This window comes from Asparagus officinalis, chromosome 4 (assembly GCF_001876935.1).
Source record: "Asparagus officinalis chromosome 4, Aspof.V1, whole genome shotgun sequence".
Lineage (NCBI taxonomy): Eukaryota > Viridiplantae > Streptophyta > Magnoliopsida > Asparagales > Asparagaceae > Asparagus > Asparagus officinalis.
The window spans coordinates 138,888,416-138,903,742 of NC_033797.1; the positions used below are offsets into that span (position 1 = coordinate 138,888,416).

Here is a 15,327-nt window from a genome sequence, read left to right on the forward strand (position 1 = left end):
TCTGAATCTTTGATGATGACATGTATCTGTAAAATAATTTTTTGTGATTCAAAATCAAATCAAAACAATCAAGAAACAGCTGGTGCTGCGCTCACCTACCCCCCACCCCCCCAGCTGGGGCCTGGGGGTAATATTCTCTTGCTACCTTTTGGTGATGATTGCTCGATCAGAACATTTAATGTCCAGTTTCTTTGGTGCGGAGCTACTCGTAACCAACAAAATACATCAACATTATTTTATTTTTTTACTGTGTATGGGTTTGGCTTGTTGCTTGGCACCTAATCTATTTGCATTTATCACCCCTCCACCAGTACACAGCACCGTTGTCCAGCTACAGCTGACGGTGTTGACGGGGTTATTTGCAATTGGAAAACGATAGGGGCACACCTCCAACCACATCCCAAACCACACCCCCTCTCTCATATGCTACAGTGTACCAGATCCCACATGAGATTTTAAAATTTTAAAATCTCATGTGAGGCCCGTTGTATTATACCATATGAGAGAGGGGGTGTGGTTTGGGATGTGGTTGGGGGTGTGCCCCTAGTGCCACCCTTTGTAATTTACCCTTGTTACCAGTCACTCCACGGGTCATGTTATTGTCTTGGTTTAGTTTCACGTAACCCCCTGACGTTTGGGGCGTCTCACAAAACCACCCATGAACTTTAATATTTTCTTATCTTATTATACCGCTAACTAAAAATTGCAAATAGCTAGCTAAACTGTCCGTTAGAGAGGGGGGAAATCTAACTTTTATTATTTTGTTATTTACAGGCAACATGATCCCTCCCGTAAATTATGAGTTTTCTCACGAGAAAAATTCTTTAATTTGCAAATTACATAAAGAGTCTGATGATAAAGCTTAAAGCTCATGGGTGTTTGTGAAACCCTCCGAAGTTCATAACCCTAAGGGTTATGTGAAAAACCTCTAGGTGCCCGTTTGGCAACAGGTTAAGTGAGGGGTTAATGAGACCTAACCCCTTCTTAACCCGTCAAACACAAAAAATCTAGACAAGAGTTAAAGTGAATTAACCCTATACAGTTTGCCAAACATAAAAAATATAGAAGGGTTAAGTTAACCCTTCTAGAGGGATTAAAATGAGTTAACCCATTAAAAATGAGGGGTTTACTAATACTCCTATTTAGAATGATTAAGTTAACCCCTATATTTACAAAGAAAATAATCAAAATCGTTGTTATTCCGAGACACTAAAAATCATTATAAGGGCTAAAGTAAAACTTATTTAACGGTCAATAACTTAGTCCTAAGGTTTAGGGATTTTTTGAAATTAACCCACTCTAATAATGCATTAGAAAATCAAACTGGACTTTACGTTATTAAGAGCATATATCTAATAGATTTGTTTAGATAAATTCCTCATGTGATTACTTACATCCTGTTCGGATGAAAGCAAGTGTAGGTGAAGGGTAGTTAGGAAAACAATTCACCTTGTTTGAGAATCTTTTAGGGGTTTGAAATTTCTTCCTTGCACTGTCAAGGGCGAATCTACGGTTGGGTCGATGCCTCCATTGACCCCATAAGAAATACACTTAGTGGGTGTTTGGGAAGGCTTGTTTTTACAAGCTTTTAGGTTACGTTAGCTTTTGATGGCTTTTGCCTTTTATAACAAAATTTGCTTAAAAAATATTTGGTTAAAATAGTAATTTGTTTGGTCAAACCTAGCTCATTTGGGTGAGCTTATAAGATTATTTTTTTGAAAGCTGGAGCATATCAGCTTTTAAAAATGACACATTAAGCTAACTTATTTGGTAGTGTACCAAATAGATAGATATGAAGAAAAAAAAACTAAGTTAAAGCTAGTTTGAACAAAAAATAAGCATCTCCAAACACCCTCATCGTATTGAAGCTCTATGTCAATTTGCCCTCTAACTATTTACTTCATTGACCCCTAGGCTAATGTGGAACAACACGTAATATGTAAGTTTGAATAAATTGAAGAGGACAGTTTTCTATGAGGTGTTTTACTGGGGAAAAAAAATTGGTCTAAAATTTTGTTCAACCTAGAGATCCTTGTGTCTTGCCCTGGTTTTCCCTTGAGAAAGAAAGAAAGAAAAGCAACACCTAAAATGATGAGATTCCTAAAGTATGGCCTTATTTGGACCTCACATGCTAAGTTGAAAGTGCAAGTACAAAAGGAAAAAAAAAATACATGGCAACCTCAAAGTAGACCGCCATTGCTATTTAAAAGTCTCATCCTTAATTATCAAGCTGCAAAGCTAAGAAAGAGGAGGAGAAGCAACTTACGCTTTGAAGTTTTTCACCGATGAAAATTAGTAGACTGCACGCAACTTCTCTAAGGGGGTGTTTGTTTCATTTTTATTTTTATTTTTTTGATATGGTGTGGATTTCAAGTTTTGGGATGTAAAAAGAGGTTTTTTTAGGGTTTTAGAATTCCATAAAACATGTTTGTTTTAAAAAAAGTTTTAGAATATTAAATCCCCAAATAAAAAAAAAATATATTTAAGGATTTGTAAAATCCTCTTCTTCATGTGGGATGTGGGGTGGATTTCAAAAACTTAATACAAATTATGGATTTCAAATCCCAAAAAGTTTGAAATACACAAAAATATTACAAATGATAGTATTCCAAATCCCAAAATATTGTTGAAAAAAATAAAGTTTTAGGAATCCCAACCCATAACAAATTATACCTATGGATTTCAAATCCCATGATGAAATTCATATCCTAAAATTATAAGATTTGAACCAAACACCCCCTTAAATATTATGTACACAACCGTGCAAACATAATCAAAAGAAAATCACACCTTTTATTAAAAAAAAAAAAGAGAAAAAGCTGGTTTGCATGGTTGTTATTGGCTGTAGCTTTGTGCAATGAGACAAATTGGTTGGATAATTTGGACATCGTACGGTCTCTTTTGAGTTGTCATACTGTCACATCCAGCTCTTAAAATCAGAAATTGGGTCTCAACGGAATAGAATAAGGAAGGGTCTCAATGGAATAAAGTGACAAATAAATAGAAAATGCACCAAGTAAGAGATTTTTGATACTCTTGCATAGATTATTCTGTTTGGTTCGTGAATTGTATTTCGGTGCAAGTGCAAGCCATAAAATTAGAAAAATTCATATTCAAAATCTTGCTTAGTTGTAGACGCATTTTTTTTTGAGAATATGTTACTAATTAACATCACAAATTCACATGAAATCAGCACAATTATGAGGAATCATATTTGATGCATTTATCCTACACAATAAGAGTATCTCCAACAGCTTCCTCATCTTCTTGAAATACTCAAATTTAGAGAATATAAAGCTTTTTTTTGGTCCAACAGATTCCCCATCTCATTCCCCAAAATAGGGAAGGAGGAGAAAAAATAGGGAGCCTTCCCCAAATCTGCAGCATTCTCCAAATTTTTGGGGAGAGCTTTATTATTGTAATAAATGCGATTTTTCAAAATGGGGAAGCTGTTGGAGTTGGAGCAAAAATAATTTGGAGAATATGACTTTTGTTTCTCCATTTTGAAGAAAATTTTGGGGAAGCTGTTGGAGATGCTCTAACCCTAAATTCGTGGCACAAAAAATGACAAGCAAATCTTGTTTGTTTTACAATGGATATTAAATTATATTTGTATTAGGGATAAAATCCAATCAAATGTTGTTTGGTTGCACACACATTTTCTTGAGAATTTGTGATTAGAATTACAAATTTGAGTTAAATCATCATGATTAGGGGATTACATTTGATGCATATATCCTATGTGTCAACTTCGAATTCGAGGTATGAAAAGTAACAAACAAACAATGTATTTGATAATAACTAGAATTTTAAGCTTGTAGGTCCCACTTTTCAATGCAAAATTCACAAAATACATGAAAACAAATAGCCCCTAAATACCTGGAAACAAATGGAAAGTACTTACAAAACCTTTTAACAATGTGTATCTTTTCTTATCTTTCCACCCCAAATCCGAGTTGAATAAGTAAGACTTAAATATTATTGGTGTCGTTTAGAGGTGAGCATTAATTGGTTTAACTAATTAAACTACTAAATATACCAAATTTTGATGATTCAATTAGGTTTTAAAATATGTTTCAGTCGGTTCGATTTGAGAAAATTTAAACCCAGAACAAATAGAACCGACCGCTCTCTCAATTGTCTAACACACTCTCTTTCTTTCTTTTCAATAGTTTACATTATTTATTCTTAAGTTGTCTATTATTTCAATTAATTTTCATTATTTATTATCGATGGTCCTCTAATAAACATTTTTTTCGTTGGTTCTTTAATATGCATCTTTCTTTTGCATCAAAATAGATTTTTTTTTCTTAATTAAATTAGTCTGAGGCCAAACTCAATAGACCGCACTGAACTTACTAAACTAAGTTTGGTTGGTTTCGTTCAGTTTCTAGTGTTGACTAGTCCGGTCTGGTTTCATCAAAATTTGTAAAAATAGAATGAACTGTGCACTTTTCTCTCTTATAATTTAGAAGCAATGCATGAACAATAGTGTATTTATCACTACTCATTAAGAAGAAATTGATATATATACACATACATTTTTTTTAAACCGTAGTAATCATGTCTTGACTAATTATTTATTATAAATTTAGTTAAATATTAAAATAATTTTAAAATTTTGACAGCATAACTGGGGGGAAAAAAGAACAGTTTAAGAAATTTCTTTATATATCCTACTCATAGGGTGTGTATGGTTAAAAAGTCACATAAGCTTTAAAATCACAGTTTGGATGTTTGTAATTATACTAGTACGTAGTACGTGCGTTGCACATGGTGCATGTTAAGAAATTATACGAGATCAAGTCCAACTAATATTGCCCTCGGTAATCTTATAATTATTTAAGAAGCACATAATATAGAGGAGATGCAAACAACATTATAGTTGTATGAGCACCTTATGTAGTTAAGAGCAACTATTATCAACATAGCCTTCATTCCAACAAATCCTTTTGCCTCTTTAAGGCACATTGTAACATCAAAATATTTGTAAATCACAATACATCATGTTGATACTAAAAAGTACACTTCATCTGATCAATCCTCAAACATACGTCAATATGTAAACTATATATATATAGGGAAAATTTGCAAAATAGTCCGTTTTTGCTAATTATTTAGCAAAATAGACAGTATGCAACGTTAACATCAAGTGCGAATCAGGCTCAGCACGCGCGAAGCAAAGCTGTGAGGCTCCCATGGTCACCACCGTCGAAGAAGCCAAGACCCTCTGCACGCGCTCCTCGACCGAAACCCTCACCCTCCCTGACCCCCCTCAAGATCTCCCCTCCGCCTCCCTCTCCTCCGCGCGCCTCCTCTCCGCGAGCTCGCACCTCCTCTCCCCCCCTCCCCCTCCCCATCCCTCCCCTCCTCTAACCTCCGGCTACCTCCACTTCCCTCCTCCGCTCTCCTCCCACCCCTCGTCGCCGCGTCCTCGCGCTCTCTAGGGCCCGTCGCCGGCGTCCACCGTTCGGGACCTCGTCTGCACCTCGAGCCTCTCCCCCCTGGATACCTCCGTCTGAGGACGACCCTAGTCATCCAGCACCTAAGCCCTAGCCTCCTCGCATGCGCCAGATCCTCGCCGCCGCGGGCTCCGCCTGCACGCTCTGAAGCCCTCCCCTCAGTCCTCCTCCTCTTCTCCGAGGCGGTTCAAGGACGGTTTCGTGGCGGGCGGTTGGGGTCGGAGTTCGGGGCGTAGGGACCGTTGACGATTCGCGGGTCTCGAGGCGGGCGATTCGAGGCTTAGGGTTCTCGGAGGGGGGAGGGGGAGGGGAGGTCGGGTTTCGTGAAGGGGGCGGGGCGTGGGGGCGGGAGGGGTCTTGGGAGGGGTGGTGTGGGTTCGCAAGGGCTCGGTACTCGTCGCGTGAGACCGGATGGGGGATGAAGCGGGTTGAATTTCGACGATACGAGCCGCGGCTGATCGGCGATCGGTGTCAGGGATCCAGCAACGGGGGATGCCGCGAAGTTGCTGGAGGCGCCGGACGGACGCGATGATCGGCTTAGGTTTTAAGATCAACTATGAGTTTGTTGTCGCGCAGGTAGCCTCGGATAAACTCAGTTTTGGCTTTGCTCTGATTGTGGGGATTGCTTGTTGTGCAGGTTTTTAGCTCAATGTGCTTTTAGTTAATACGGAATTTGAATCTCCGATTGTAGAATGACTGCTCTGGTGGGCTACAAATGTATATTTAGGATCATGTTTATGGTGTTCCCATATCATTTCGAACAGTGTATTTTGGAGTCCAGATGCTCCCCGCTATATATAAATCCTAGTTGTATTTAACCTATTCATCTGTTTGTACGAGGAGCTGATTCGGAACCCTATTCTATTCCATGCTGACCCTGCCCTATCAGTTCCAACTTCCAAGTCCTCCCTTCTTCTCTTTTTCTCCTAGTTAACCTTGCAACCGGATATTTTCCTTTATGGACGACATATACCTAGTGCAGAAGCAAAAGCTGCATATACCTTACAAAAGAAGTACTAATAACTGACAACGCAAACAAGATAATCAAGATTATAGCCCTTTTAATCCAAAATTTTGGGTTGGCTGCTTGAAATCTATTTCTTCCATTCAATACTAAGAGCTATCCCTAACTATCCTACACAACCTTTTGAACTGCCTCCGTTGACGTTCATGTAGCCATACCCCTAGTCCTCATTGCCCATTATATATTGTGCTTTTCGTATTCCTATCTGGTTGGTTTCTGTCACTTATGAACAAACTGTCTCAAGTTCCTCTTCATTTTATCCTTGAACGACATTTCGTCTTTTATATCATTTCTCAATGCCTTGCTTTGTCCATCTTTACGCTCTTCTTTTGGCTGCATTCATTTTGGAAAATGTTGTTTCTCAGTTGCGCTACAGTTTGTAGCTTTATCCATCTTTACAGTGGAATACTTTGTCAACTCACTAGTATATGCGTTATGTTTCTTTTTTTTATATGTGAATGATTAATATACCAAATGGGATAAATACAACACAAACAAGTGGCTACTAATACTATAAAGAGAAAAATTCCTAAAATCTCAAAACTGAGTAAACTATCCTTATTTATATTTCACAAAATGTGGAAGTTGCGTAAATGCGTTCACAAGCTAAACTGAACTACCAGCAGAAAAATATGAATTTGATAGAGTTTTCTAGTACACATGGGTGTTTGCGTCAAAAGTTGGTTCTGTTGTGGAATTCATTATATCTTCGGTCGATTACAATAAATTCAAAAAAGAGATAGCCTTTTTATAAGACTCCTTTTACACAACAAAAGAAAAAATTACAACTCTTGAGAAACAAACGCAGGATCGTTGTTTGGATCGCTGCTTGCGTAGGATCTTTGCCTGTGCCGGGAGCGCTTTGACTCGTGGACCACCAAATCACAGATTCTGATTGAATCGTGAGGGGTTTGATGATTCTTCCTTCGTTTATCGAAGTGAGAATTTGAAACGATATCTTATCAAAGTAAGATAGCCGTTCTTCTTAAGATCAAGTCAAAGCTCGAATCTCAAGGAATCGTCAGAAGCTCAAAAACTCTGCTCTCTCTCTGCTCTGGATTGCTCTGAAGTGCTCAAAATGACCAGCCTCATTCAAAATGGCCTTCGGGAGGTATTTATAGCCCCTATGAACAGTTGGCGAAAAACAGGCTCGCGAGACAGCATTTGCTGTCTCGGCTGTCGAGACAGTGTTTGCTGTCTCGTTTCTGGCAGTTTTCGATGTAACTGCTTTCCCACGTTTCAAACTCCGTTATTTTGGCAGTTATCCACGTGATTCTCGCCCACGACGTTTCCCACGTTCTTGAACAGTTAGTGGTCACGTGTTGGCGGTTATGCAAAGTAATTTTGACCCTCTGAGAGTTGTCTCACGTGCGAGACAGTAAATTCTGTCTCGCACGGCGAGACAAGTAAAGACTTTCTCGCACGGCGAGACAGTGAAGACTGTCTCGCATGGGCGAGACAGTAAAAGTCTGTCTCGCCCGCGAGACAGTAAAGACTGTCTCGCGTGCGAGACAGTCTATACTTGTGTTCTTTTTGACATTTTGGATGACTTCCTTTTGAGCTGTGTTTGGATATCTCTCAGCATTTTTTGACGCCTACAGATACCCCCTCCAAAGTATTCCAGACTCAATCTTTTATAGAGGAGTTCTGGGATGCTTTGGATAAGATAGGTCTTACTTATGATCCTTTCCATGCTTGATTGGGTAGATCGTATAGAAAAACCTGTAGATGGCTTCAACACTTGATCTCTTTGTCTCTCAGTCTATTCAGTGCTTTGTAGAATAGCTAAGATCCTTTCGGCATGGCGTTCATCGCTTGACCGTCGTCGAGATCTTGAATTGAAGCTGGAATTTGTACTTGTGAATTCAGCTTTTGTCATCAAATTGATACCGCATTGTCAATCACTGTATCAGTCTTCATAGGAACACAGTTTATACTCATGTATTTTTTATTTTTATTTTTATTTTTTTTGTTCTCGGGAAATAGTTTAACCTCGTATACCCGTTGGGAGGTAGCCAGGTTATTCTTAAGAATATTTTGAGTGATATTCTCCAGAAACTTCCTGTTGATGGTAGGAAAACAGTTTAGACTCGTGTACCTATTGGAGTAATATGGTCTCTTTTTTGTTGGTAGAGGTGAACCCGATGATGGAGAGGAAGAATTTTATATTCTATCTCCTGGTGCAAAAGAAACTCAAAGTGGGATCTCCACTTGGAAAATCTGGACTGGTTTGAATAATCCTGACTGTCATAGGGTTTGATTATTCAATTCAAAAGTAGACCTCTCGTTCATGAAATGAATCGAAAGGGGATTTTGGTTGTGGTCCTGACTGTAGTAAGGTTTGACCAAGTGGGAGTTTTGAGACGATCCTAACTGTTTAAAGGTTTGATCGTTCAATTTGTGGACCTCTCGTTCATTGAAGGAATCGAGAGGGGATTTTGGCTTTGGACCTAATCGTTTAAAGGTGTGACCATAAGAGAATTTTGTGAGGGAAGATTGATCCAACGAAGTGATCGAATCTCACCTCAGCAAAAGAGTATTCGTAAATCACCGTGGGGATGTAGTGTTTTTCCCTTTGTTTGTAATGATCGGGTATCCCTAAGAAAATTACATATAGCATTCTTCCGAGAACTTCCCGTTACATGAACCATCCACCCCCAGCTTTTCTTGCGAAGCTGGGTTTATCATTACGTTTAGCTGTATAATCGGGTTATCCTTAAAAGTACCATGCATGGCATTCTCTAGGAACTTCCCGTGAAAGAAAGGAAATAGTTTAGACTCATATACCTGTTGGAGTATTAAGGAACAGTTTATACTCGTATACTTTTCGGAGTGTTGAGAAGCAGTTTATACTCGTATACTCTTCGGAGTGAGGGGAAAACAGTTTATACTCGTGTATCCTATGGAGTAAAGAAAAACAATTTATACTCGTGTATCCAATGGAGTATGAGTCGTCTTTACTCGGCTTGTTTCGTCGTTATGACGCCGAAGTCAATTAAGGCTTGGATTTTGTTTTTGAGTCTAAAGCAAATCTCGGTGGGATGAAGAATCCTTCTGTGATATGCACAGTAGTTTGGATCTGTAATCATCTTAGCACCCTCCTGATCTTTAATAGGCGGTAGCTCGATTTTGTCATTGGCGAGGAGGTATTCCAATATGGCTGAAGCTTCATCATCTTCGAAAGAATACTCCTTTTGGAACCTCGGATCGAGAGTCGCGTTCACAGCAATTGTAGATGTCGTCGGTTGACCTCTCTCAACTTTCTTTCTTTTAAGAAAGTGTTCAGCTTGTTCACCGCGTTTCTCAGCTTCCTTTCTTTTAAGAAAGTGTTCAGCTTGTTCGCCACGAAATTTTAACTCCTTCCAAGTTGTGGACGGCTCAACCCCCAGAGCTTCCAAGACATCGATGGAGAGGTTATTGTGGCATGTTTGCAGGATGAACTCCTCTGTAATAGGATCTCTGCAATTTATTGCTTTGCCACGGAAGCGTTTGACAAAATCGTCGACTGACTCTCCGTCTTTTTGCTTCTCATCCAAAAGGATTCCGATTGACACTTCGGTGTCATCATCGAAGAAGTTGCTGAGGAACAAACTTTCCATGTCATCCCAGCAATTGATGCTCCCTGGCTTGAGCCGTCGGTACCAATCGAAGGCGGGCCCACGAAGGGTGCCAACGAATGACCGGATCATTAAGGCCTCGTTTCCAGAGATTATGCCCAAATGAGACTTGAAATAAATCAAGTGTTGAATCGGCGAACTCTTCCCTTCAAACGGTGTGAAGTTAATCAGATTGAATTTGGTCGGGTATGGTATTGAATCCCATTCCCTCGGATAAGGACATGGAATACCCGTCTTCTTAACTTCTTGAGCCGTCATCAAAGCATTGATTTTGTCTTCAAGTTTTTGCATTTTCCCGTCATCGTCTTCATTTCTTTCTGAATGATGTCGAGTAAAGATAATTGGACCACCCCCAGTGAGAGGTGCTATTGAACCACCCCCAATATCGTTATTGGGAGGATCCGTTAAACCACCCCCAGCGTTATTGCCATTGGGAGGTGTATCAGCCATAATGACTTCATCCACCTCTGGATCACTGTCATCTACAACATTCCGAGTGTGGTGGCTGGATTCAAATCGCTGATTGGACTCAGGAGGTTGAGGCTGTTGAGTTAACAGTTCTCTCATTTGTTGGATAGCCAACTTCATTTCTGTCTTCACTTCAGCTCTAATTTCTTCACGTTGTTTGGCTAGAGCTTCTTGAAGTATTTGAGCAAATTGATCAGAGGTGATCGTGAGTACTTCTCTGGTTTGTCCCGTGCTAGACATTGTATCATCAGAAGCGATTGCAGAACAAGTGTCCGAGAATTCATCCTCCGAGGACATTCCTTCTTGCATTCTTTTGTAATCTCTGCGTCTGATGGCTCCTAATTGGAGTCGAGACATCCTTTGAGCAATTCTTGGATTGACTTTTCCTCTCGGGAAAAAGTCGGGATTTGAGTCGCTTGAATGCCGCATAGACTTTCTTTTATCAGCCACGTTGATGGTGACTTCAGGGAATTCATCATCTTGGGCAGCTGATTTTCTTTTGCGGAAATGTCTCGGCTTAGGCTTCGACAATACAGAGACTCTTCGTAGGATGGCTTCTCGTTTGAAACAGTCACATTCTGATAATGCTGCTTTAACGAGTCGTGCACAGGAACAATGAGAGTTTATTTCTCGAATAACTCTCTTTCAAAAATTATTCACAACCCCAACTTGATAATACGATTCATCGGTATGATTACCAAAAAATCGTATCGTCTGTTGGCATGACCTCCCAGGTATGACGATATCATTTGGTGAATGCGTCTTCTTCTGGGGGTATAAAACCTTGTTGGCATTCTCAGGACAATTTATTTTTGTCTTTGAGCGATCCAAGGTTATGTCGGGAGTCGCACGTTTAAAACCATCCCCTTGCGGGTATGGAGTCTTAACGGGCTCCGAATGCTGATTTTGCATAAGTCCAGACTTTAGAATCCAAACTTGGCAGAGTTTCGGTGGTTCTTTGGTCACCGTTTCCTTCCTCCCTTCTCGTCTTTGTTGTAAGAGAGCACGGGCATGAGCAGCGTTTGCACGATGTTTTTGTATGCGTTCTTTGAGGGTCGAACGAGTCCTTTTGACAATAGTCCATTCCTCCATCGTGAGTTTAGCAGAGACATGAGTGATTGGTCGTTGAGACAACTGAACCACTCGATGCCTCCTCGACTCTAAGTCCGCATGATAACAAACTCCGTCGGTTTGTTCCAAGGCCTTAGCTATTTGACGAGCGCGGCGCTGACGTTGTCTCTGACGAGCTCTTTTCGTCAATGCCGGCGGGCTTTGATTTAATGACTCCTTAATTGGAGAAGAGTCATTATGAGCAGAGAGGTTGCGAGTAGAATCCTCAGCAACAATTAAGCGAGAGTCTTCATTCTGTGCCTTCTTTGGCATGGAAGTCTTCTTCAATGGTGAGATCCTCTTGTACATGCGAGACAATGAAGATCTTGAAGAGGATGATGAGAGATATTCCTCAAACTTGGTTTGGTCGAATTCGTATTCGACCATGGATTCAACTGGAATCTTGATCGGCTGCGACACGACGGTCTCAGCAGCGAGACCGTTGGCTCCCACTGTGGTCGCCAGCTTGTTTGCGTCAAATGTTGGTTCTGTTGTGAAATTCATTATATCTTCGGTCGATTACAATAAATTCAAAAAAAAGATAGCCTTTTTATAAGACTCCTTTTACACAACAAAAGAAAAAATTACAACTCTTGAGAAACAAACGCAGGATCGTTGTTTGGATCACTGCTTTCGTGGGATCTTTGCCTGTGCCGGGAGTGCTTTGACTCGTGGACCACCAAATCACAGATTCTGATTGAATCGTGAGGGGTTTAATGATTCTTCCTTCGTTTATCGAAGTAAGAATTTGAAGCGAATATCTTATCGATGTAAGATGTTCACTCTTCTAAAGATCAAGTCAGAGCTTAGATCTCTAGGACTCGCCAGAAGCTTCTTGAGGATGTTGGGCGAGACAGTGTTTGCTGTCTCGGCCCGCGAGACAGTAAACGCTGTCTCGGAAACAGTAACCGTCAGGCAGTTTTCGTTTTAACTGCCTTCCCACGTTTCAAACTCCGTTATTTTGGCAGTTATCCACGTGATTCTCGCCCACGACATTTCCCACGTTCTTGAACAGTTAGTGGTCACGTGTAGGGCAGTTACAAAGGCGGTTTTGACCATCTGAGAGCTGTCTCACGTGCGAGACAGTAAATTCTGTCTCGCACGGCGAGACAGTAAAGACTGTCTCACACGGCGAGACAGTGAAGTCTGTCTCGCGTGGGCGAGACAGTAAAGACTGTCTCGCACGGCGAGACAGTCAAGTCTGTCTCGCGTGCGAGACAGTCTATACTTGTGTTCTTTTTGACATTTTGGATGACTTCCTTTTGAGCTGTGTTTGGATATCTCTCAGTATTTTTTGACGCCTACAATGGGAAATGCATTTGGACTGTACAGTAATTAGTTTATGTAAAAAGGCGTATCCAACATTATCAACCAGGTACTTCAATTCATACATATTTAACATGGGTGGCTCGTTCCCTCCATCATTTTTATTTAATTCTCAGGAATCAGGATATCAAATTCTTCTCTGGCAAACTCAGATGTCAACCCGCCTGGCTAATGTGCCTAGTCAGTATTCTTTTTTCATCTACACAAACCTTTACTTGCCTCAGTGGACATACAACAGGCATCATAGACAGATTTTGTGGGTTTCACCGATCTGTCTTTTGGTTAGAGCTGTTAAACAAAAGAAAAGGTGGTTTGTTGTTTCAGCACTTGAAAAGTGCATACATTACCTTAGATATTCCTTCATGAGTCCTCGGAACAGCAGTAAGATTGAAAGAAGATTTAGTGATCGCTAGTTTACCAAAGATGGCCCTTGTTGGATCTGAATAGAGCAAACGATTTATCTAGCTGACACTGAAATATTGTTCAATGTTGTCCATGTCATCGTAATAAGTGGATGGGAAGACATAACTTTTTGACTCCTTACAGGTTGCCAATGGGTATGTATGAGGTCCTTTTCTAGTTATACGATTTCTTACTCTTTTTGCATCTTGCTTTTGCCTTTTTCTGTTATAAACATGGATGTTGACAGTTAAAAAGCATACATTAGCCTTTCAGTTTAACCAAACAGATGAGCTGAAGTTCGGTATAATAGGCTTTCTTGCTGGTACTGATTCTTTTTTCTCTCTCTATTCTATGTGAGGTTCACCTTTCTATGTATTGGATACATCGTTCTTACTATCTTTATTCTAACGTGAAGAAGATATTCTTTCTGATGGATTCAGTTGTCTGATGGGACAAATCGTTGCATTCCTGAAACGGAATCTATTTTCTTCCTTTACCTTGTTACAGAATAGTAGTTCTAGTCAATACTTATCTACGACATTAACCTCTTTTCTAGGTTTTACTATTTTGAATAAGCTCATATCTTCTTCATAGTGACATTCTAGTTTATTTTTATATTGATCTTCAAGTTCATACTTAATTACCTGTGAACTGCTTATAGGTGATGTCTGAACTAGAGAATCCAATTCTAGTAGAACTCAGAGGTGTTATAGCTGGAAAGAAAGGGATCATTTGTGAAAGTGTATGTTCAGAGTTCAAGGAACTTGTTTTGATGTGCGGAGGGCCTAATGAGAAGTTACGGGCAGATCTTTTAATTAAACATCTTCTGTAAGTTTCTCAACTTGATCTAATCACATTCACATATTTCAGTTGCTACTTGTTATACGATTGTTGCCATTTTCAATTATACGGTTTATTTACAGGGTAAAATTTTGGCCTTTTTCTGCGATAACCCCTAAAACTTTATAGATGTCACGTAACCCCCCACGATTTGTCAGAAAAGCCTAACTAATACTGTTAGATTTGACCGTGCCCGTGAAAATCATATGCGTCCAATTGTTGACTAAAATGCCCCTGATTGAAAAAAACCCTTTATTGTCCTTTTTAATGTTTAACCCCAAGGCCTCTTTTTGGGGCTTTTACTGATTACAGGTTGGGTAACTTTTTGATTATTTTGTTTTAAGTGATTTATTTTTCCACATGGGGTGCTATTTTTTTTTTGTGGGGATGTTATTTGCAGAACTTGAAAATTTTTGGGGGTTGTGTGAGAAGGCCAAAAGTTGGGGAGGGGGTTGAAGTGACATTTATAAAGTGTAGGGGGTTATATCATAGATGGCCAACCTTAAAGGTGGTTTTGTGAAATTTATCCTTATTTATATGGCGGCTGGAATGAATTTGGACCCTGATGCTGTTTGCTTATTAGCAATTGCGGGACACTTACTAAAGAGAACTATCATCGTTTCAGATTCAAATTCTAACTAGTGTTTACGTGGTAGGGTTGTGCCAGACAATCCTTCAGAACGTGTAGCAGTTCTTCCAACAACCAGAAAGATTGCTTCAAAGAACAAAATCGTATTCGGAACTGGGGATTATTGGCATGCTCCTACTTTGACAGCAAACATGGGATTTGTGAGAGCTATCTCACAAACCGGTATGTCTTTGTACACTATCGAACATAGGCCCCGTGCTCTTACTGGTGACTAGTCTTCCTGGTGACTAGTCTTCAACACCATCGGTGTCGAAATGCAGAGTATAAAACACATTGCAAGAGTTGAGGCCACATTAGATTTCAGTATAGGCACCTTGAAAGTTATTTTAGTAGAGGCCTTTAGAAGCATTAAACCTTGACTCTGACGCAAGCCTGTAACATGTTAGTAAACAATTTCTCTTAAATTGTACATTCTTATAATTCTGTTTA

General features: G+C 39.9%; 1 protein-coding gene across 1 annotated transcript; it reads left to right on the plus strand.

Annotated features, from left to right (window-relative positions):
* On the plus strand, window positions 6,007-15,327 carry LOC109839535 (UPF0415 protein C7orf25 homolog). Its single transcript, XM_020408012.1, has 3 exons — window positions 6,007-6,038; window positions 14,071-14,237; window positions 14,906-15,327. Exons 2-3 carry the CDS (start codon window positions 14,074-14,076, stop codon window positions 15,111-15,113), a joined length of 372 nt encoding a protein of 123 aa, XP_020263601.1. The 5' UTR covers window positions 6,007-6,038; window positions 14,071-14,073; the 3' UTR covers window positions 15,114-15,327.